The sequence below is a fragment of the Cervus canadensis genome, chromosome 15 (genome assembly GCF_019320065.1).
Source record: "Cervus canadensis isolate Bull #8, Minnesota chromosome 15, ASM1932006v1, whole genome shotgun sequence".
NCBI classification, from domain to species: Eukaryota; Metazoa; Chordata; class Mammalia; order Artiodactyla; family Cervidae; genus Cervus; species Cervus canadensis.
The window spans coordinates 20,937,578-20,960,705 of NC_057400.1; the positions used below are offsets into that span (position 1 = coordinate 20,937,578).

The following is a 23,128-nucleotide window of genomic DNA, read 5'->3' on the forward strand; positions in this document are numbered from 1 at the left end:
GTAATCGGAGACATTTTTCTTATCAGGGAGCTTGTTGCTGATACAAGTGGTTGAAGACATCACCTTTCAAGTAAATACACCTGGCATACCCCTCAAAATCATCTTCCAGAACCCAAACTTTTCCCTTATAGATGGACATTATATATAAACTAAAAATTCAATTGACGTTCTACTTGGTTTCCTTTCAGAGTTTTATCAATATTTAAAACAGTTTTACCTCTATAAAAAAGTATTTTTTATTTATCTTACATAATTGAGAAATTACCATAAAAGGCTAAAATACTATATCTTCATTAATTCTCAGTTTATTACCTCAGTGTATTCTATAGCCTGCTACATCAAATGCATTTCTTTTCATTAAAAAGTGCTTCTGATGATGATTGAGTCTTATAACTAGTTCACAAAATCATATAAATTGGTATTTCCCAAGAATTATTAGTCATAATGTTAGTGTGACCCTGGAAGAGGGAGAAGACAGTATTTTTTTTTCTTTTGCTTTTCTTTTGAAATATTAAATTAGGCAAGGTATGCTTTTCCACCTCTACTATATTTTATGAACCCATTCATCAAATCCTGGTGCCCTATTCCTACAATTACATGTCCATATCTTTGCTAAGTTCTTCTCCCTTCCCTTCCTTAAGACAACACATAAATTCTAAGGTAACTCCAAATGTTCCTTGACTGGAATCACTTACCTCACATCTCCAAATTAAAGTGCTCAGTTCTAAGGTTATTTGTTCTGTACTCAGTTCTAAGGTTATTTGTTCTAGACCTAGTTGTCATTTTTCAAAGACAGTCATCCCTATTAGCCCGAGTTAATCTCTAAGTGGTGGAACTTTGGACAGTGTCATTGGAAGAATTTCAGGCAATGATAAATTATCTGGGGACAGGCACAACAGACAAATATATCAGCAAACACTGGGAACCTTTGTCTAAGGTACAAAATCATATACTGTTTTAAAAAAATTTATTCCTTAATCAGAGGAAAATTGATTTACAATGTTATGTTGGTTTCTGCCATACAACCACAAAAATCATACACTTTTGATTTTGATAATATCTTCTCTTTTTCACAAATTCCATAGTTTTTTTTTCATGTGCACTAATACCAGCAGTGAAGTACTAGAAAAAATTGCTAAGTAAGTGTTCATAAATCAGAGATACTGTTTTTTTTTTCTCTTCAAGAATATATTTACTTATTTGATAGTTATTACAGGTTTCTCAAAACTTTCTCACTCATTAGTGCTAATATGTGTGAACTGAGAACTTTTTCTTTCAGAGTTTTATTTTGAAAATCTTTATAAAATCATTTAAAGATGTTGGAAGACACAGGAAGTCTTCCAACACACATACTGTCTTCCAATGTGTCTATGGAAAACACAAAATGTTGATATAGATGAATTTTCATATCAGAGACACCTCCTAAGGCTACAGCTACACACAGAAAAAACTTGCAAAATATTGAACTATATTTTACTATACTTCAAAACCAGTACTTTAAAGATAAGGAAGCAATAAATCAACTAGGATCCTTATTAAACATTTCTTGTTAACATACTTTATCACTTTGAGACTAACTGGTTAAGTTTGTTTTTCCACAACACTTTGAAATGTACTTCAAGAATAATACACTTTAATTAAAACATGAAATTATTTTTTTTTTTTTCCTGCAGCATTCTCACATCCATTGTGATATTTGCATCTTTTGCAGTGCAGATGTGTGTTCTGAGAACTGCCAAAGTTTGAGATGAATCCTCACAACCTGAAAGAGTACCTAATGATCGACCCTGTCACCAGGTAGAAGCTCAGGGCTTCATCTTTCAAAAATCACCTAGATTGAAGTGGGTCTCTGGCAAAATTCCATGAAGCAGGTTTTCCAAGACTCAATTCCCTCAATAGTGGTGTAAGAAGAAAACAATGATTTCTATTCTATGTGGAACACCAAAGGTATTAATCTGAGAAGCTTACTTGTGCTGATATGATCAGATTTGCTGCTCTTTGGGGCAGGTCTCTCACACTGTGTGCCCGACCAGTTGGTGGAGCACCTGGAAAGATAAAAACAACACAAAACAAATCAATGAGTAACAAAACGCACAAGTTGGCTAATGTGGTGACTTCAACCAAATGAAATGAAAGAGAAGCCAGCTATCATAGTTTATGAATACTAAATAGAGATTTCTGCTAATTTCCCACATATTGTCAGTATGCTGAGGGTAACGTTCATTGAACTTCACTTGTTAAAATACTTTTTTAAAATTTGAGTTTACATGCATTATTCTTTATTCTATGTTAAACTTAAATTTGGCAGATTTTACAAAACTGAAATTTTAATTAAGAATTGAAATTAATTTGAGAAATATTTAAAATTATGCTACTATAAAAATGGAGCTTGCCTGTCAAGCAAATCCTTGTTTATTAAATTTCTGTGATTTATTTTTGCTGGTTGTAACTCCAAAATGGAACTAATTACTAAAGAGCAAATGGTCATCTGTCTCATAGTTCAAAGTGGAGAATTTTCACTCTCCTAAATCATAGATAAGGAAATATAGTGCTTTCCCATGTAAGATCATATTTCTATTACCATGAAATCAAGAGAATATGCCCAAATTTTCATTCAGAGAATTTGTCTTGCCCATACAGGACATTAACAGAGAATTTGTCTTGCCCATACTTGACATTATGATGGGAAGTTTAACAGAGGATTAAAATAATAGATCTGATTAAAATTCTTCATTTAAAAATAAATCATAACCATATAATTAGCTGATTGCATCAAAATGAATGCTGGAATGGTTTTAACTGTGTTTGAACAAGGTCTGCTGGCTAACACAAGATACCTCTGTGCATCTGTCTGAGGAAATCCATAGAGAAACCATTTAAATTGGCTTCAGTTCTTATTTAAAATGACTGTCAAATATCACCATATCAAGAATAGTTGTACACAACAAAAGAACAGATTCGAGTCATTCCAAGTAGATCTCTTTGGGCATAGTGGCCAAACTAAATGACTGTAATTTCTAGGTCTCTGCCAATTCTGTCATAGCCAATTCAGATAGCTGAACCTGTTTTAGAACTAGGCTTATATGATGCCATGTGAATTTTTTGTGGTATTTGTGAAGACAGCATTTGGTGTCCTAAAACACAGGCAAGAGCTCATAAAATTATCATACTGACAAATTATAAAAATTTTTTTTCACAAAAGCATTATTTTGTTCACAAAAGGAAATATTCAACTTCAGCATAATTGACAATAATGTTAGTATTCAAGAATATAGTTATTTGATTAATAATGTTACATACAGAGCATGATTTAAATGGAAATTAATATCATTATAATTACTATTTTGTCATTTTTTTCATGCATTATCCAAATTTTTGTTCAGAACTTTTATAAAAATTAACATATACTTCACATATATTATATTTATTATATACTATAATACAAATAAATCATTAAAATAGATAAATAAGCTTAAGGCCAGTTCTGACTCTGTCTATATTATGAAGTGAGGTAATGAAATGAGCATATTTCAAACAAGTATAATCAAGTGAACAACCAATAAAATCATTGATATTAAAAAGTAATTCCTTTTCTTCCTTAGCTGTGGTTTTATGGATGAATAATTTAGAAAATTGTTCCAGTTCTTCAGTTTCTAATTCTTGATAGAGTCCAAAGATAATTAGGCAGAGCTGTTTAGGCAGATTTTGCAAACATGTTGTTAGAATGAATTCTAATCATTGCAAAATTCCTTTTTGTTTTATGTCACTTTACATGTGTCCAATCTTTCTGATTGACCACTGAAGATATTTTCCATGCTCCAATGAAAAAAATAATTCTGATTATTTGGTAGTTTTATTATACAAGTGATGTGTACAAAGGTGCTTTGTGCAATCATGTTGAAATATTGATTAAAATATCAAATTTGCTCCTTACATTACCTCTGCGGATTAAGAAACAACAATAACAACAGCAATCTAAATTAGGGTTCATGTTAAATAAGAGAAATGATCTGAGATACATTTTATGTTACTAGAGATAAGAACCTCCAGGGCTCATCATTACACTGAGATGCTTAGAAGAAAAAAAAATGGAATTTCTTAGGAACTGAAGTAAATGCTAATTGATCAGATGTTCTGATATGACATCATGTGTTTTATGTATTTTAGAAAATTATTAAAAATATGCCTTTAGAACTCCAAAAGGGAAGAGAGGGATTTTTAAACAAAGAGGATAAGAATGCTGTAATATTTTATTCAAAAATTTGAAATTATTTAAGTAGTACAGGTGGTATTTGCTAACAATATTGACTAATTTTCTATTTTATCCATAGCTTGGCATCCACTATTTATATTAGATAAATTATATCACTTGCTAGTGGTCATGATGCTCCTCTCCTGTTTTGAGGAAGTACACATAGATTCTTAATTTTCAAGGAATATTTTTTTTGTTACATATTGGAAATAAGTCTCAAAGACTGTGCCAGAGAAATAATTAATTTTAGTAATTCTGTTTCTCAATCAATTGATGATCACCTTGCAATTTCCCCTATGCTCCTTATAAAATGTTTTATGGCCAAAGATAAAATATGTTCCATTCATCTACATTTGTTCCAGTCTTAAAAAATAATCCTTTCTGAGATATTAAATCAAATAGAAGTCATTATTCTCGTTGCCTACCTTGAAAAATTACATTAGGCATTTGCTGCTCCACAAGTTCTTCCAATGACTGATTTAAGACCAAGTATTTTTATCATCTTTATAGAAATTCGTAAATCTTCATTCTCTAAGTAGACTACAATAATCAAAGCCATTAATGGCAGATCATTTAAGAACTAAAATGTGTGTGGATCATCAAAATTTCCTGTTGAATTCCTATTGGATTATTTGCATAATCATGCTGACTATAATAATTTCTGGCATCTGTCTATTTGTCATTTTCCTCAGGAAAAATCCATAGTCCATGCCCTAGTCATCTTTAATCTGTACTATTGCAATCTACTGTTTTCTGCTATTCATCTTTGGATAATAGTCTTTGAATTAGCCCTGCATGGCCCTCCCAAGAAATCATTTTCTTTTTCTCTAGCACCATAAACATGTTTATCATTCCTTTAAAATTTATTCTACATTTTCCCCCACTGTCCTTTACTGTAAAACAATGAAAATCAGTTTCTTTTTATACCACTCTGAATTATTTAACTTTTTAAATACTTTCATGAATTTTAGATTCATGAAATCTAAAATTCATGAAAGTATCATTGGATCATGAATGTATAGGTAGATATAAAGTCAGATAGATTCTTATTTATTTGAACAATCATTTATCCCTTTCACATTATAGTATGAAGATATTCCATTCACAGTTTTTTAAAGTCAGTAGCTGCCTGGTATAGGGATATTGATTTAACAGTCTTTTTGATTTCTCCCCTTCTCTCCAAGGCCAGTGACATTAAAAAGAAAGACTGTTTATTGTTATGTCGTTTTCCTAATCTGATTCTTTCCTCTATGTTACACATTAGACTAATGATTATCAAATTGAAAAATGAAAGTTGAAATTCTGGAGGCCCATATACCAGAGCTTTTCATTAAGCAGCTTGGAGTTGTGGCCAGAAATCTGCATTTTAACAAACTGAGCCTGATGCAAGTAATTCACAAATCACATTCTAGGAAATATTTGTTCTTATATCAAACACTGTTGAATCATTAAAAAAAAAAAGGATAGGAATAATAATATGCATGCCCAGCAAGACTGTTCAAAAGGTTAAATGATATTGGTAGAAGTTCTTAACACTACCTGAAAGTAACTGAGCGGAGTTTTGTTTTGGATAACTAATTCTTATCTGAATGCTAGTATATGAAATGCGTGAACAGTTAACTTATTGTTAACTGAGTGTACAATTATAGTGCTAAGTTGCTTCAGTTGTGTCTGACTCTTTGCGACCCTATGGACCATACTCTGCCATGCTCCTCTGTCCAAGGGATTCTCCAGATATAGTCTGTCATTAAGTCACTAAGTCCTGTCTGGCTTTTTGCAACCCCATGGACCATGGACCATAGCCCACCAAGCTCTTCTGTCTATGGGAATTCCCAGGCAAGAATTCTGGAGTGGGTTGCCATTTCCTTCTCCAGGGGATCTTCCCGACCCAGAGATCAAACCCACGTCTCTTGCATGGCCAGGTGGATTCTTTACCACTGAGGTACTTAGGAAGCCCCTAATTGTATACTTACAAGATCCTATATTTCAATTGTAATTTTCTGTAACAGGGAGAATTTGCCTTTTTGTAAAGACTATAATGTAGCCTCTATTACTATATTATACACAATAAATATTTTTAGGCTATCAAAATAAGTTTTGCATATGTAAGGGAAAATATAATCCTTAAAAAAGAACAGTTTTTACAATAAAACATAAATATAAGATACATAGTTAAACTGTTCAAAATAATAAGAGCTCTGAAGTACTGGAGTGATTTTACAAAAAGAACTGAAATCAGATATAAAATGCTGAAGGTGTATTAAAATCTTAGGTACTGTCTTTCACTGTAACGATGATCAATATGTGGACTACTCATGTCATTTTGTGGAACTGTGGCTTAGAGTCACCTACTTTGAGAGGACTTCAAAATAAAATGAGATTAATATCTTCTTCCTCTTTTCATCAAATTTAAAGGTCACGTGACACTTCTGATCAAAGTGAAATTCAAAGCTGAACCTTAAAGCAATTTGAAATTTAATTTCTCCTCTTATATGCTAGGCTGCCATTATTAACCATGATGATGGAGACATTCAGAAAGAAAAATCTTTTAATATACCCTTTTCTTTCTACATGTAGGGGGAAAATATGGCACAAAGGGATTAAAGAAGCCTTAGAAATCTTGTGCATATTGCCATGCATGTTTTCAGTTCAGTTCAGTTCAGTTCAGTCGCTCAGTCATGTCCGACTCTTTGCGACCCCATGAATCGCAGCACGCCAGGCCTCCCTGTCCATCACCAACTCCCGGAGTTTACCCAAACCCATGCTCATCGAGTCGGTGATGCCATCCAGCCATCACATCCTCTGTTGTCCCCTTCTCCTCCTGCCCCCAATCCCCCTCAGCATCACGGTCTTTTCCAATGAGTCAACTCGTTGCATGAGGTGGCCAAAGTACTGGAGTTTCAGCTTCAGCTTCAGCATCAGTCCTTCCAATGAACACCGAGGACTTCTCTCCTTTGGGATGGACTGGTTGGATCTCCTTGCAGTCCAAGGGACTCTCAAGAGTCTTCTCCAACACCACAGTTCAAAAGCATCAATTCTTCGGTACTCAGCTTTCTTCATAGTCCAACTCTCACATCCATACATGACCACTGGAAAAACCATAGCCTTGACTAGACAGACCTTTGTTGACAAAGTAATGTCTCTGCTTTTTAATATGCTATCTAGGTTGGTCATAACTTTGCTTCCAAGGAGTAAGCGTCTTTTAATTTCATGGCTGCAATCACCATCTGCAGTGATTTTGAAGCCCCCCAAAAATAAAGTCTGACACTGCTTCCATTGTTTCCCCATCCATTTCCCATGAGGTGATGGGACCAGATTTCATGATCTTAGTTTTCTGAATGTTGAGCTTTAAGCCAACTTTTTCACTCTCCTCTTTCACTTTCATCAAGAGGCTCTTTACTTCTTCTTCACCTTCTGCCATAAGGGTGGTGCCATCTGCATATCTGAGGTTATTGATATTTCTCCTGGCGATCTTCATTGTGCTTCATCCAGCCCAGGGTTTCTCATGATTTACTCTGCATGTAAGTTAAACAAGCAGGGTGACAAGATACAGCCTTGAGGTACACCTTTCACGATTTGGAACCAGTCTATTGCTCCATTCCAGTTCTAACTGTTGCTTCCTGACCTGCATACAGGTTTCTCAAGACTTGGGTCAGGTGGTCTGGTATTCCCATCTTTTTCAGAATTTTCCACAGTTTATTGTGATCCACACAGTCAAAGGCTTTGGCATAGTCAATAAAGCAGAAATAGATGTTTTTCTGGAACTCTCTTGCTTTTTCGATGATCCAGCAGATGTTGGCAATTTGATCTCTGGTTCCTCTGCCTTTTCTAAAACCACCTTGAACATCTGGAAGTTCTTGGTTCACGTATTGCTGAAGCCTTGCTTGGAGAATTTTGAGCATTACTTTACTAGCATGTGAGATGAGTGCAATTGTGTGGTAGTCTGAGCATTCTTTGGGATTGCCTTTCTTTGGGATTGGAATGAAAACAGACCTTTCCCAGTCCTGTGGCCACTGCTGAGTTTTCCAAATTTGCTGGCATATTGAGTATAGCACTTTCACAGCATCATCTTTCAGGATTTGAAATAGCTCAGCTGGAATTCCATCACCTCCACTAGGTACCCCACAAATCTCATTCAATAAAAATTAAAACTATGATTACATCTGTGCATCAGATTTATAAAACAATACTTTCATACAGTGATAAAAATTCAAAAGTTAAAAGTCACTTGCAAATTTTTTTGATTAATTTTGTAAATTTCATTCTTTTGGTGCACAAACATGACTGCATTTGTGTGACATTCCTAACTTTAAAGCTCTGCACTCTGTATAGACCCCAGCACCTTTTATGCCCCCTCTTCTTACAGACAGTAATAGTGTAAAATGCAAAATGTTTTACTGCATTTGGAAAAGATTTTTTTTATTAATTGACCAGTTTGTTAACTATACTTTGAAATATTTTTAATCCATTTGTGTTTTACAATTTTCTGAGATAAAATTATTTCATATATACATAAAGATTTATAATTTTTAACATGCTTCAAACATTTCCCATCATACCTTTGATGTAAAATTTGCATAAAGTTCAATTAATATTTGCTAAACTTTGTGCCAGGTCCTAGGATAAGAATTTTCATATGAAAAATATCCTTGTTCAGCTTCTATAATAACCCATGAGTTTTAATGATTCATCTTATGAAATGAAGAATTGTGTTCAAATGATTTTCCTGAAAAATCATAGCTAATAGGCAGGAGAAATAAAATGTGGAGTTTTCATGATCCTTCTAATTCTAACACAGAAGTAGCAAAAATGCTGTTCCTTACTCTCTCCTGCCAAGAGAGTATCAGTCCCTTAATAAGAAAGTAGAAATATTATCTGAACAAAAAGAAAATCAATGCATTTTTTGAGCAGTAAAATTGTCAGAATTACAACATTGGCTCACTACTATGGTCAGTGATGTCTCTTACTGGCAGTGACAGGGAGGGATATGTTGAATAGTGTTAATATTCTTCCTAATACCAGCTTCACACGGTTGCATGGGTTCCAAAAAAGCTGTGTAAGATCCAAGATTCATCAATTATATACTCATCTATATCATTACTTGATGTGATTTTGAATTTCCATAGCAATTTACTGTATATTTCATTCATTTGAAATATATTTTGGTTTGTATTACAATTTTTTTGCATTTTTTATTAGAATATAGTTGCTTTACATTGTTGCATTAATTTCTACTCTCCAGTGAAGTGAATGAGCCATATGCATGCATAAACCCCTCCCTCTTGGACCTCCCACCCACTCCACCACTATCCCACCTTCTAGGTCATGAGACCATGATTAACATATATACACTATCGTGTGTATATAAAACACAAGAAGCTCAGCTCAGTGTTCTGTACTATAATTTCTGTTTATTCAGTATTATTCTCTATCAGAATTTGACTGTCCTTTTTTACACAGAAATAGCTATGTATTACCCTGCTTTGCATTCTTCAAAAAGCTTAAGGTAGTATCATAAATTTATGTTTGCTCTAATAACTATACTTGATTCAACTCCATAATTATACATTATAATGCCTAGTTTTAAAATATGACATTAAATCATTATGTAACCTGGTATGGATACAATTAGTAAAACAAAGCGAATCTTACTTTAATCTTAAGGACACTTGATCAGAAAGAGTTCTTGATTTCTGAGAAGGGTTAATGTTATAAAGTAAAATAGTAATGAGATATTCAATAAACTCTGACCAACAATTATTTTAGGAAAAGTAAAAGTTAATTAGGAATTTCAATGGAAGAAGTGGCCATGAAAGAAATAAAAATTAACAAAGTGGATTATTTAAAGTGATTTATTTGAAGAAATAAGGAGAAATATAAAAGAAAAGATAAAATCTAGTTTGCCAAGAAATTATCCATAAAAGGAAGTTTGTCAAGACTGGCTCGTCTTAAGTTAGAAATGTTTGAACATAAAATTCTGTGCATGCCACTTGAGCAGAAATGGCCACTGAAGTGTAAAATTATGATTCAATAAGTATTAAAGGAAGAACAAAATCTCTAGTAAGGGAAAACTTCTACCATCTAGATATTCTACATGATATTCTACATGAAAATTTATTAAAAGCAGATCTGAAAGGCATAAAGTGTGCTTTTTATAGAGTGAATAGATGATTTCTACTTGCATCAAATAAAAAGGAAAGGACCAGTCAGAAGTTTAGTGTTAAGTGGTAAGGTGTACGCTAACAGGGTCTCCTTCGTGTCTGTCGCGGAGGACTTAACCTCTGGATGAGCGAGGGCTCTGGGCCTTTGGACTGCCACCTAGCGGCCGAGTCGGCCCTTGCCGCGGAGCCGCCCACTTGGGGCCTGTATGCTGGATCTTGCGGGCGCCTCTGATTGACCCGACCAGCGGTGCCGCCTCTGGCCTCTGGCTAACCCGAGGGCAGACAGAAATGAAGACATACATATAGGATATTATATTGGAAACAGTGGTTATAACCCTGTAGCTGAAGGTGGGAAGAAAAACAATGTATCCTGTAATACCGGTGGAAAGTTCTATCTACATGATGTCAAGATGAGTGCTGCTGCCAAGTCGCTTCAGTCGTGTCCGACTCTGTGCGACCCCACAGACGGCAGCCCACCAGGCTCCCCCGTCCCTGGGATTCTCCAGGCAAGAACACTGGAGTGGGTTGCCATTTCCTTCTCCAATGCAGGAAAGTGAAAAGTGAAAGTGAAGTCGCCCAGGTCTGTCCGACTCCTAGCGACCCCATGGACTGCAGCCTACCAGGCACCTCCGTCCATGGGATATCCTAGGCAAGAGTACTGGAGTGGGTTGCCCTTGCCTTCTCCAGCTAAGATGAATAACCTGTCCCAAAACTGGATTAAAAATATTCCAAGTCATGGCTGGAGGAGGGGGCGGGGGGGTAGGGGGATGAGGATGAAAATCTCTATGCTTAGTGGACATAAAGTAATTTTCTACCTGAATATTTTATGTTTTAGTACCAAATAAGAGTAAACAGTAAATTTTTTTTTGTGCGAAAACTTAATGAATATCCTTCGTAGTTCTTAGGGTTTCTGTGCTGCAACATGGTAAAATCGACAACAAATTATGGTGGGGATATCTGACGTATTCAACTGCAGTCATTAAGTATTGTTCAAGGCATATTTACCCTGCACAAATTTGGGGAAATGATAAGGATACCAGAAAGAGTTAATACAAAGTTTTGAGAGTGTGAATGTGTTGATAAGTGAAATAGTTCTGATTCTGTAGAAAATATTTATTTTCAGTTGAAGAGCACATATCCCCTTCATGGATCACAGTCTTGTCATGGTGAATGAGATTTTGGTAACTCAATGAAGCTGTGAGCCTTGTCATGCAGGGCTACACAAGATGGATGGTCATAGTGAAGAGTTCTGGCAAAACATGGTCCACTGGAGGAGGAAATGGCAGTATGCTTATCAGGAGAATCCATGACCAGAATGAAAATGCACAAAGATAAGACACTGAAAGATGAGTCCCCCCAGGTCAGAAGGTGTCCAATATAATACTGGGGAAGAGCAAAGGGAAACTACTAACAGTTCCAAAAATAATGAGGTGCTGGGCCAAAGTGGAAAGGACACTCAGTCATGGATGTGTCTGGTGGTGAAAGTAAAGCCCGATGTTGTGAAGAACAGTACTGCATAGGAATCTGGAATGTTAGGCCCATGTTGTTGCTCTTGTTGTTGTTCAGTTGTTCAGTCTTGTCCAGTTCTTTGAGATCCATGGTGTGCGGCATGCCAGGCTTCTGTGTCCTTCACTATGTCCTGGACTTCACACAAACTGATGTCCATTTGATGATGCCATCCAACCGTCTCATTCTCTGTCATCCCCCTTCTCCTGCCCTCAATCTTGCCTAGCATCAGGGTCTTTTCCAATGAGTCAGCTCTTTGCATCAGGTGGCCAAGGTATTAGAGCTTCAGCTTCAGCATCAGTCCTTTCAATGAATATTTAGGGTTTATTTCCTTTAGGATTGACTGATTTGATCTTGCAGTCCAAGGGACTCTCAAGAGTCTTTTCCAGCACCATTGTTTGAAATTTCATGAATGAAAGTAAATTGGATATGGTCAAACAGGAGATGGCAAGAGTATAACATCGACATCTTAGCATTCAGTGAATTGAAATAGATGGGAATGGGCAAATTTAATTCAGATGACCATTATATCTACCACTGTGGGCAAGAATCCCATGGAAGAAATGGAGAAGCCTCATAGTCAACAAAAGAATCCAAAATGGAGAACTTGGGTGCAGTCTCCAAAATGAATGATCACAGTTCGTTTCCAAGGCAAGCCATTCAACATCACAACAAATCCAAGTCTATGCCCCAACCACTGATGCTGAAGAAGCTGAAGTTGACTGGTTATTTGAAGACCTACAAGACTTTCTAAAACTAACACCAAAAAAGATGGCCTTTTCATAATAGGGGATTTGAATGCAAAAGTATGAAATCAAAAGTTACCCAGAATAATAGGCATGTTTGGCCTTGGAATACAAAATAAACCGTGGGAAAGCCTAACAGAGTTTTGTCCAGAGAACACACTGGTCTTAGCAAGCACCCTTTTCCAACAACCTAAGAGACATCACCAGATGGTTATGGACACATGGACATCACCAGATGATTAACACTGGTATCAGATTGATTCTGTTCTTTGCAGCTGAAAATGGAGAAGCGCTACACTATCAGAAAAAAAGAAACCTGGAGCTGACTCTGGCTCAAATCTTGAGCTCCTTATTGCAAAATTCAGGCTTAAATGGAAGAAACTAGGGAAAACTATTAGGCCATTCAGATAAGACCTAAATCAAATCCCTTATGATTACACAGTGGAGGTGACAAATAGATTCAAGGGATTAGATCTGGTAGACAGAGTGCCTAAGGAACTATGAACTGAGGTTCATGACATTGTACAAGACACAGTGACTAAAACCATCCCAAAGAAAAAGAAATGCAAGAAGGCAAAGTGGTTGTCTGAGGATGCTTTACAAATAGCTGAGTAAGGAAGAAAAGAAAAAAGCAAGACAGAATGAGAAAGATATAACCAACTGAATGCAGAGTTCCAGAGAATAGCAAGGAGAGATAAGGAGCCCTTCTTAAATGAAAAAAGTGAAGAAATAGAGGAAAACAATATAATGGGAAAGACCAGAGTTCCCTTTAAGAGAACTGGAGATATCAAGGAAGCATTTCATGCAAGGATGGGCATGATAAAAGACAGAAACTGTGAGGACCTAATAGAGAAAGAAAGAAAGTGAAGTTGCTCAGTTGCTCTTTGCAATCCCATGGACTGTAGCCTACCAGGTTCCTCCATCCATGGGATTTTCCAGGCAAGAATACTGGAGTGGGTTGCCATTTCCTTCTCCAGAGGACCTATTAGAAGCAAAATAAATTAAGAAAAAGTGACAAGAACACACAGAATAACTATACAGAAAAGGTCTTAATGACCTGGATAACCACGATGGTGTGGTCACCCACATAGAGTTGAACATCCTGGAGTGTGAAGTCAAATGGCCTTAGAAATGAAGAAAGCTAGTGGAGATGATGAAATCCCAGCTGAGCTTTTTAAGATCTTAAAAGATGCTGCTGCACTTGATATATCAACAAATTTGGAAAACTCATCAGTGACCACAGGACTGGAAAAGATCAGTTTTTATTCCAGTCCTAAAGAAGGACAGTACCAAAGAATGTTCACACTACTGGACAATTGTGCTCATTTCACATGCTAGCAAGGTTATACTCAAAATCCTTCCAGCAAGGCTTCAACAATATGTGAACCTCCAGATGTACAAGATGGGCTTTGAAGAGACAGAAAAACCATAGATCAAATTGCCAGCATTTGCTGGATCATAGAGAAAGCAAGATAATTCCAAAAAATAATCTACTTCTGCTTCATAGATAATGCTACAGCCTTTGACTCCATGGATCACACCAAACAGTGAAAAATTTATAAAGAGATGGGAGTACCCAACCACCTTACCTGTCTCCTGAGAAACCTGTGTGTGGGTCAAGAAACACCAGTTAGAACTGGACATGGAACAATTGGTTCAAAATTAGGAAAGGGGTATGACAAGGCTGTATACTGTCTGTCCCCCTGATTATTTAACTTACAGGCAGAAAACATCATGTGAAACACTGGACGAGCTGAATCACAAGCAAGAATAAAGATTGCTGGGAGAAATACCAAACAACCTCAGATATGCTGATAATAGCACTCTAATGGGAGAAAATGAGGAGGAACTAAGAGCCTCTTGATGAGGGTGAAAGAGGAGAGTGAAAAAGTTGGCTTGAAATTCAACATAAAAAAAATAAGATAATGGCATCCAGTCCTGGTCCCATGACCTCATGGAAATAGAAAGGGAAAAGTTGAAGCAGTGACAGATTTTATTTTCTTGGGCTTCAAAATTACTGCAGACAGTGACTGCAGCCATGAAATTAAAAGATGCTTGCTCCTTGGAAGGGAAGTTATGACAGATCTAGACAGCATATTAAAAAGCAGAGACATCACTTGGCTGACAAAGATCCATACGGTCAAAACTATGGTTTTTCCAGTAGTTATCTATGTTTTCCTGAGATCCTGGATAGTTGATATCTACCAGAAGGGTCACAGTATGAGATCAGGTCTCCAGAGGAGACATACAACACACATGAGTTGGTGATTTTGAGGCGCAACTGGGAAGCCAAAAGGCCGGGACCCACGACAGTGCACTCACCAAACTCCTGGTCACCTGAGCTGCTCAGACCAGGGAAAGGCACAAAATGCATGCTCAAACCACAGAGACTAAGCCAGAACAGTGTCTGAGTATCTCTTGTGAAGGTACAGGTCATCAGTGGCCTGCTACAGGGGCTCTGGGTGCAGCAGACCTGGGTATGGCATAAGCCCTCTGGGAGGAGGTCACCATTAACCCCACCATAGAACCACCAAAACTTACACAGGACTGGGGAAACAGACTCTTGGAGAGTACAAACAAAACCTTGTGTGTACCAGGACCAGGAGAAAGGAGCAGTAAGCCCATAAGAAACTGACCCAGACATGCCCATGAGTGTCCAAGAGTCTCTGGTGGAGGTGTGTGTTGGAGGTGGCCTGCTGAAGAGTCAGGGGCACTGAGCGCAGCACCGCATGCATGGGGCCTTTTTTTTTCATTTATCTTTATTAGTTGGAGGCTAATTACTTTACAATACTGTAGTGGTTTTTGCCATACATTGACATGAATCAGCCATGGATTTACATGTATTCCCCATCCCGATCCCCCCTCCCACCTCCCTCTCTACCCGATCCCTCTGGGTCTTCCCAGTGCACCAGGCCTGAGCACTTGTCTCATGCATCCAACCTGGGCTGGTGATCTGTTTCACCTTAGATAATATACACGTTTTGATGCTGTTCTCTCGAAACATCCGACCCTCGCCTTCTCCCACAGAGTCCCAAAGTCTGTTCTGTACATCTGTGCCTCTTTCTGTGGATAAGGAAGCTGTGGTACATATACACCATGGAATATTACTCATCCATTAAAAAGAATTCATTTGAATCAGTTCTAATGAGATGGATGAAATTGGAGCCCATTATACAGAGTGAAGTAAGCCTGAAAGATAGAGACCATTACAGCATACTAACACATATATATGGATTTTAGAATGATGGTAATGATAACCCTATATGCATGGGGCCTTTTGAAGGAGGTCACCATTGTCTTCATTACTTCCACCATGGTTTGGACTCAGGTCAAACAGGGATGGAACACAGCCCCGTCCAAGAGAAAATTGGATTAAAGATTTACTGAGCACTGCCCCACCCATCAGAACAAGACCCAGTTTCCCCCTCAGTCATTTAAGGATAAGTCTCTTATCCTTATCCATCAGAGGGCAGAGGGAATGAAAACCACAATCACAGAAAACTAACCAAACTGATCACATGGACCACAGCCTTGTCTAACTCAATGAAACTATGAGCCATGCCATATAGGGCCACCCAAGATGGATGGGTCATGGTGGACAGTTCTGAAAAAAACATGGTTCACTGGAGAAGGGAATGGCAAACCATTTCAGTATTCTTGCCTTGAGAACCCCATGAACAGTATGAAAATACAAAAAGCAATGACACTGATAGATGAACTCCACAGGTCAGTAGGTGCCCAATATGTTACTGGAGAAGAGTGGAGAAATAGCTCCAGAAAGAATGAAGAGACAGAGCCAAAGCAAAAACAACACCCAGTTGTGGATGTGACAGGTGATGGAAGAAAAGTCCAATGCTGGAAAGAGCAATATTGCATAGGTACCTGGAATGTTAGGTCCATGAATCAAGGCAAATTGGAAGTAATCAAACAGGAGATGGCAAGAGTGAACATCGACACCATTTTAGGAATCAGTGAACTAAAATGGAGTGGAATGTGTGAATTTAACTCAGATGACCATTCTATCTACTACTGTGGGCAAGAATCCCTTGGAAGAAATGGAGTAACCATCATAGTCAACAACAGAGTCTGAAATGCCATACTTGGATACAATCTCAAAAACAACAGAATGATCTCTATTCATTTCCAAGGCAAACCATTCAATATCATGGTTATCCAAGGCTATGTCCCCAACATTAATGCTGAAGAAGCTGAGGTTGAACAGTTCTATGAAGACCAATCAGACTTTCTAGAACTAACACCTGCAAAAGATGTCCATTTCATTTTAGTGGACTGGAATGCAAATGTAGGCAGTCAAGAGCTACCTGGAGTAATAGGCAAATTTGGCCATGGAGTACAAAACAAAGCAGGTCAGAGGCTAACAGAGTTGTGCCAAGAGAACACACTGCTCATAGCAAACACCTCTTCCAACAACACAAGAGAAGACTACACATTAACATCACTAAATGGTCTATACTGAAATCAGATTGATCATATACTTTGCAACCAAAGATGGAAAAGGTCTATACAGGTGGCAAAAATAAGACTGGGAGCTGACTGTGGCTCTAATCAAGAACTCCTTATTGCCAAATTCAGACTTAAATTGAAGGAAGTAGGGAAAACCACCAGACCATTCAGGTATGACCTAAGTCAAATCCTTTATGATTATACAGTGGAAGTAACAAAGAGATTCAAGGGATTAGATCTGATAGAGTGCCTAAAGAACTATGGAAGGACATTTGTGACATTGTACAGGAAGCAGTGATCAAGACCATCCCCAAGAAAAAGAAATGCAAAAAAGGCAAAATGGTTTTCTGAGGAGGCCTTACAAATAGCTGAGAAAAGAAGAGGAGTGAAAGGCAAAGGAGAAAAAAGATAGATATACCCATTTGAATGCAGAGTTCCAAAGAATAGCAAGGAGAGATAAGAAAGCCTTCCTCAGTGATCAGTGCAAAGAAAGAGAGGAAAACAATAGAATGGGAAAGACTAGATATCTCTTCAAGAAAATTAAAGATATCAAGGGAACATTTCACACAAAGGTGAGCACAATAAAGCCCAGAAATATTTGCACCTAACAGAAGCAGAAGATATTGAGAAGAGATGGCAAGAATACACAGAAGAAATATGCAAAAAAGATCTTAATGGCCCAGATAACCAGGATGGTGTGATCACTAACCTAAAGCTAGACATCCTGGATTGCAAAGTCAAGTGGGCCTTAGGAAGCATCACTACAAACAGAGCTAGTGGAAGTGATGGAATTCCAGTTGAGCTATTTCAAATCCTAAAGGGTGATGCTGTGGAAGTGCTGCACTGAATATGCCAGCAAATTTGGAAAACTCAGCAGTGGCCACAGGAATGGAAAAGGTCAGTTTTCATTCCAGTCCCTAAGAAAGGCAATCCCAAAGAATGCTCAAACTACCGCACAATTGCACTCATCTCACATGCTAGCAAAGGAATGCTCAAAATTCTCCCAGCCAGTCTTCAACAGTACATGAACCGTGAACTTCCAGATGTTCAAGCTGGATTTAGAAAAGGCAGAGGAACTAAACGAAAGATTAAATTGCCAACATCTGCTGATTCACTGAAAAAGCAAGAGAGTTCCAGAAAAATATCTACTTTTGCTTTACTGACTATGCCAAACTTTTGACTATGTGGATCACAACAAACTGGAAAATTCTTAAAGAGATGGGAATACCAGACCCCCTGACCTGCCTCCTGAGAAATCTCTATGCAGGTCAAGAAGCAACAGTTAGAACTGCACATGGAGCAACAGACTGGTTCCAAATTGGGAAAGGAGTATGTCAAGGCTGTATACTGTCACCTGCTTATGTAACTTATACGCAGAGTTCATCATGGGAATGCTACCCTGGAGGAAGCACAAGCTGGAATGAAGATTGCTGAGAGAAATATCAATAACCTCAGATATGCAGATGACACCACCCTTATGGCAGAAAGTGAAGAACTAAAGAGCCTCTTGATGAAAGTGAAAGAGGAGAGTAAAAAAGTTGGCTTAAAACTTATCATTCAGAAAATTAAGATCATTGTATCCATACCCATCACTTCATGGCAAATAGTTGGGGAAACAATGGAAACAGATAGAGGCTTTATTTTTTGGGCTCCAAAATCACTGCAGATGGGGACTGCAGCCATGAAATTAAAAGACGCTTGCTCCTTGGAAGAAAAGTTATGACCAACCTAGACAGCATATTAAAAAGCAGAGACATTACTTTCCCACAAAGGTCCATCTAGTCAAAGCTAGGTTTTTTCCAGTTGTCATGTATGGATGTGAGAGTTGGACTATAAGGAAAGCTGAGCACCAAAGAATTGATGTTTTTAATCTGTGGTGTGGAAGAAGACTCTTGAGAAACCCTTGGACTGCAAGGAGATCCAACCAGTCAATCCTAAAGGAAAATAGTCCTGAATATTCACTGGAAGGACTGATGCTGAAGCTGAAGCTCCAATACTTTGGCCACCTGATGGGAAGAACTAATTGGAAAAGACCCTGGTGCCTGGCAGAGATTGAAGGCAGGAGGAGAAGGGGACGACAGAGGATGAGATTGTTGGATGTCATCACTGACTCGATGGACATGAGTTTGAGTAGGCGCCAGGCATTGTTGCTGGACAGGGAGGCCTGGCATACTGTAGTCCATGGGATCACAAAGATATGGACATGATTGAGCAATTGAACTGAACTGATGTATGTATATGAGAGCTGGACCAAAAAGAAGGCTGAGCACCATAGAATAGATGCTTTTGAACTGTGTTGCTAGAGAAGACTCTTGAGTGTCCTTTGGATGAAACTAGTCAATTCTGAAGGAAATCAACCTAAATATTCTTTGAAGGCATGATGCTGAAACTGAAGCTCCAATATTTTGGCCACCTGAAGTGAAGAACTAACTCATGGGAAAAGACCCTGATGCTGGGAAAGATTGAAGGCAAAAGAAAGAGAGGGTGGCAAAGGATGAGATAGATAGCATTATTGCTCAATGGACGTGAATTTGAGTTAACCTTGGGAAATAGTGAAGGACAGGATAGCCTTGTGTGTTGCAGTCCATGGGGTTGGAAAGAGTTAGACATATCTTAGTTTTGAACAACAATAGCAACAAAAGTGCTGAGCTATTGATGTTAGTCACTTTAATTTATATTCTAAATCATTGGAATATAATTTTCATATACAAATACTCACCTCCTCTCTGGTACTTAAGAATAGCCTTTGTTATGGTTATAAGATTTTTACATACCCATCAAAAAAAAATAACACTAAAGTTTTCTAGAGCCAAACATTTTTAATTGATAAAGGTACATTATATGGTATTAGTATTGATATCAATTTCCCAATTACTATCCATCAGTCCATTTTTTAATTTAAGAAATTAATTGCTTTTTAAAATAAAACAAGCAATCAAAAAGAGACAATGAAAAAAATTGAGAATGACTTGCTAAAATCAACTGCCAGTATGAATTAGCAAATTTGTCTATGCTGCATAAACGTTAATTAGTTGTGAAATACTCATCAGATATTTTTATCATTTATAGGAACATGTTGCAAACAAAAGCATCTGAAGCCTGATTACAAATGATGAACACTCACACACGTTTCTTTCTAATTCAAGTGTTATGTGACTTTCCTGACTAAAGTGAGAAAGTTTATACGGGCAGTAGTCTAGAAATTAATTCAAGAAGTTTAGATATACATCTTCAAGAAATCTAAAATGCTATAGCCTATTACAGCAGTATCATTCATTATGAAGAATTGTCATTTGGTGAAAGTTATAAAGATCTTTATATATTTGATCAGCATACAATCATAAATACAGTACATTTTATTTTTGTGTTTCTCTATTATACATGCATTCATAAACATCTAACTATGAATTTGCCTGTGACTCTGCTAGACTGTGACTACTTAAAAGTAGGGATCATCTAGTATTCATTTGTATATTTCTTCATTTCTTGAGCAGTGTCTAGCACATCACCAGTATGTATGGCTAGTCAATCAATATGTTTGTGTTTGACAAAATGAAAGAACGGACGTATGAAGGCATGGAGGATGCATGGCTGAACTCATATTAATACATATACATGTGCCACATCCCATTCTATGAAGACGATATAACTCCATTCATAAGAACATGCCTGCAGCTAGTTATCAGTCATTTCTCACTGAAAGGGATATTTTCCACTATGAGAAACACTTAACATTTAAGAATCACAGTAATAGGCAAATATTTTATTCCTTTCTCCTTTCTTCTCTTCTTCCCTTCTTTCTTTCTTCCCTTCCTTCAGCTATTCATTAATTTTTCCTTTTATAAAATGAGATTATCACATTTTTGCAGCTTGGGAATGTAAAATTTTTACTTATTCAATCTTGTAAATTGTGTGACACTTCTATTCTTGTCCCAAGATGGAGCCAACTAAGAAATGTTCATTTGCTCCCCATGACAAAAATTCTAAATGGGCAAATTGACATTGAAACCTTAATAAAAATTGAACAAATATGTAATTAAATGTAATTTAATTTAATTGATTCATTTAATTAATTGTCTAAAAATGCTGGCATGGTGTGACACAAATGACATGTGTGAGGTTTGGAATTAGAACTGTGTTGTAATCTAATCTACCCTCCTCACAAAGGATATATCTTCTAGTAATTCACCCACTTCAGCTTGTTAGTTTATAAAAAAGGGGAGAGTAATACCCCCACTTTTGTTGCACATTTCCCACACATCTAGCCTCTAATGCTTCCACTTTGTTTTCCCCTTAAATACACTTTGTTTCCTATTTTATATTTTATTTTTCTATTGTATGTTTTCCTTTCACTACCTCAAAATTTTTTCTTCTTCCTTCTTGCCTTTGTTCCATTTTTTTTCTCTCTTTCTTTCTTTCATTCTTTTAGTTTTTCTTTTTGCAAGGCAATTTGAATATCATAAAAATAAAAAAAAAATCTGGTTTCCTGAAAAATTAAATGATACAATGTAGATAAAATTTATATATCATCTAAGATAATTTAGTTCAAATGATAAATAATATTATGACTACTAAATTTAAAGATTGTATATGACACATCAGTATAAATATAATTTTTGTTTTTCTGCCCAAAGGAAAATGTGTTAGGCTAAAATTTCTATATACTTTTAACAAAATGGTTTTCTTCTGCTAATTTTCCAGTGTGAAAAAGAAGAAAATATTTTCTTAACTGATGATAATATAACAAATTTTTAATTTTTTTTATTTTACTCTTTAATCAGTGTTGGTGGTTAATCTATATTCATCTAATCCTTTTCTTGAAATTGTATAGGATTAGTTTGGAATTATTAAGTACTAGGTTGGGGGTTTATTGATTTTTTTTTTTTTTAACTTGTTCCAGGGCTTCCCAAGTGGAGCTAGTGGTAAAGAACCAGCCTGCCAATGCAGGTAGATATAAGAGATGTGGGTTTAATCCCTGGGTTGGGAAGATCCCCTGGAGAAGGGCATGGCAACCCACTCCAGTATTCTTGCCTGGAGAATCCCATGGAGCCTGGTGGGCTACAGTTTCATAGGATCACAAAGAGTCGGACATGACTGAAGCAACAACGTGCACGCATGCAGGATGGAACTTGAGCAGGAAATAAACTTTCACTGTAAAAAGCATCTGAAATTTGTGCTTTTTCATAGCAATAAAATCTGGGGAATGCAGTCTAATAAGAGAGAGAAAAATAATTTAGATTGTTAAAGAGGTAACAACTACACCAATTAAAGTACTATGTAGTTATACTGCATTTGGCTTCTTTGATTAATCTGATGTACTGATTATATTAAAGGCCAAGAATATGTTCCAGAGTCAAGGGAAAATAATGTGACTACATCAAGGCTTCATAACAATATTTGTCCAATATATAACTATGTAATGATTGTTTTCAATTAGGCAGTGCCCCCTGTACTCTCAAAGCACAAACTGGACTTTGAACTTTTATAGAAAAATGTGGTATCTGTATTTTTTTTTTTTCCCTCATGAAATGACTAGCATGGCGAAAACTAGAAAAAGCTACAACTTGTTACCTGGAATAATAAGGATAAATATTGATGTGACAGATTTTCTTGGCCTTTACTCTTCCAAAAGACATGCACATTTCACATTTTGAGCTTTGACAATATGCCAAGGGGCAGAAAACAAATAAGGGACATGTGGTGGTGACCTGACTCTTGAAATATGGACAACACAGGCTGCTAAATCTGAATTGCTCAAAAGCCCTGCTGAAAAGTTGTGATCTGTTTGAAATCACTTCTGACAACTTCCTTGGGCTCATCTCAAATATTCTCTATAGGGCCACTAGGTCACTGGTCCACACGGAGGGGTGTTGCCCAGTCTGATAGTGGAGCTAGAGAAGACTAAACCCTGCCGTCTCCTTTCAGCAAAGCCAGCAGTTTGAGAAACCGGGGCCTTATTTAGTTGCTGTAATGTAGAAGAATGATTCCTACCTTTTAAA

General features: G+C 36.9%; 1 protein-coding gene across 1 annotated transcript in view; it reads right to left on the reverse strand.

The window, feature by feature from the left end:
• LRP1B (LDL receptor related protein 1B) overlaps nt 1-23,128 on the reverse strand; it is a 2,049,143-nt gene that overhangs the window by 13,584 nt on the left and 2,012,431 nt on the right. Inside the window, exon 87 of the mRNA XM_043488135.1 lies at nt 1,969-2,045. Coding sequence (XP_043344070.1) covers nt 1,969-2,045 — 77 coding nt within the window. The remainder of the gene's footprint in view (nt 1-1,968; nt 2,046-23,128) is intronic.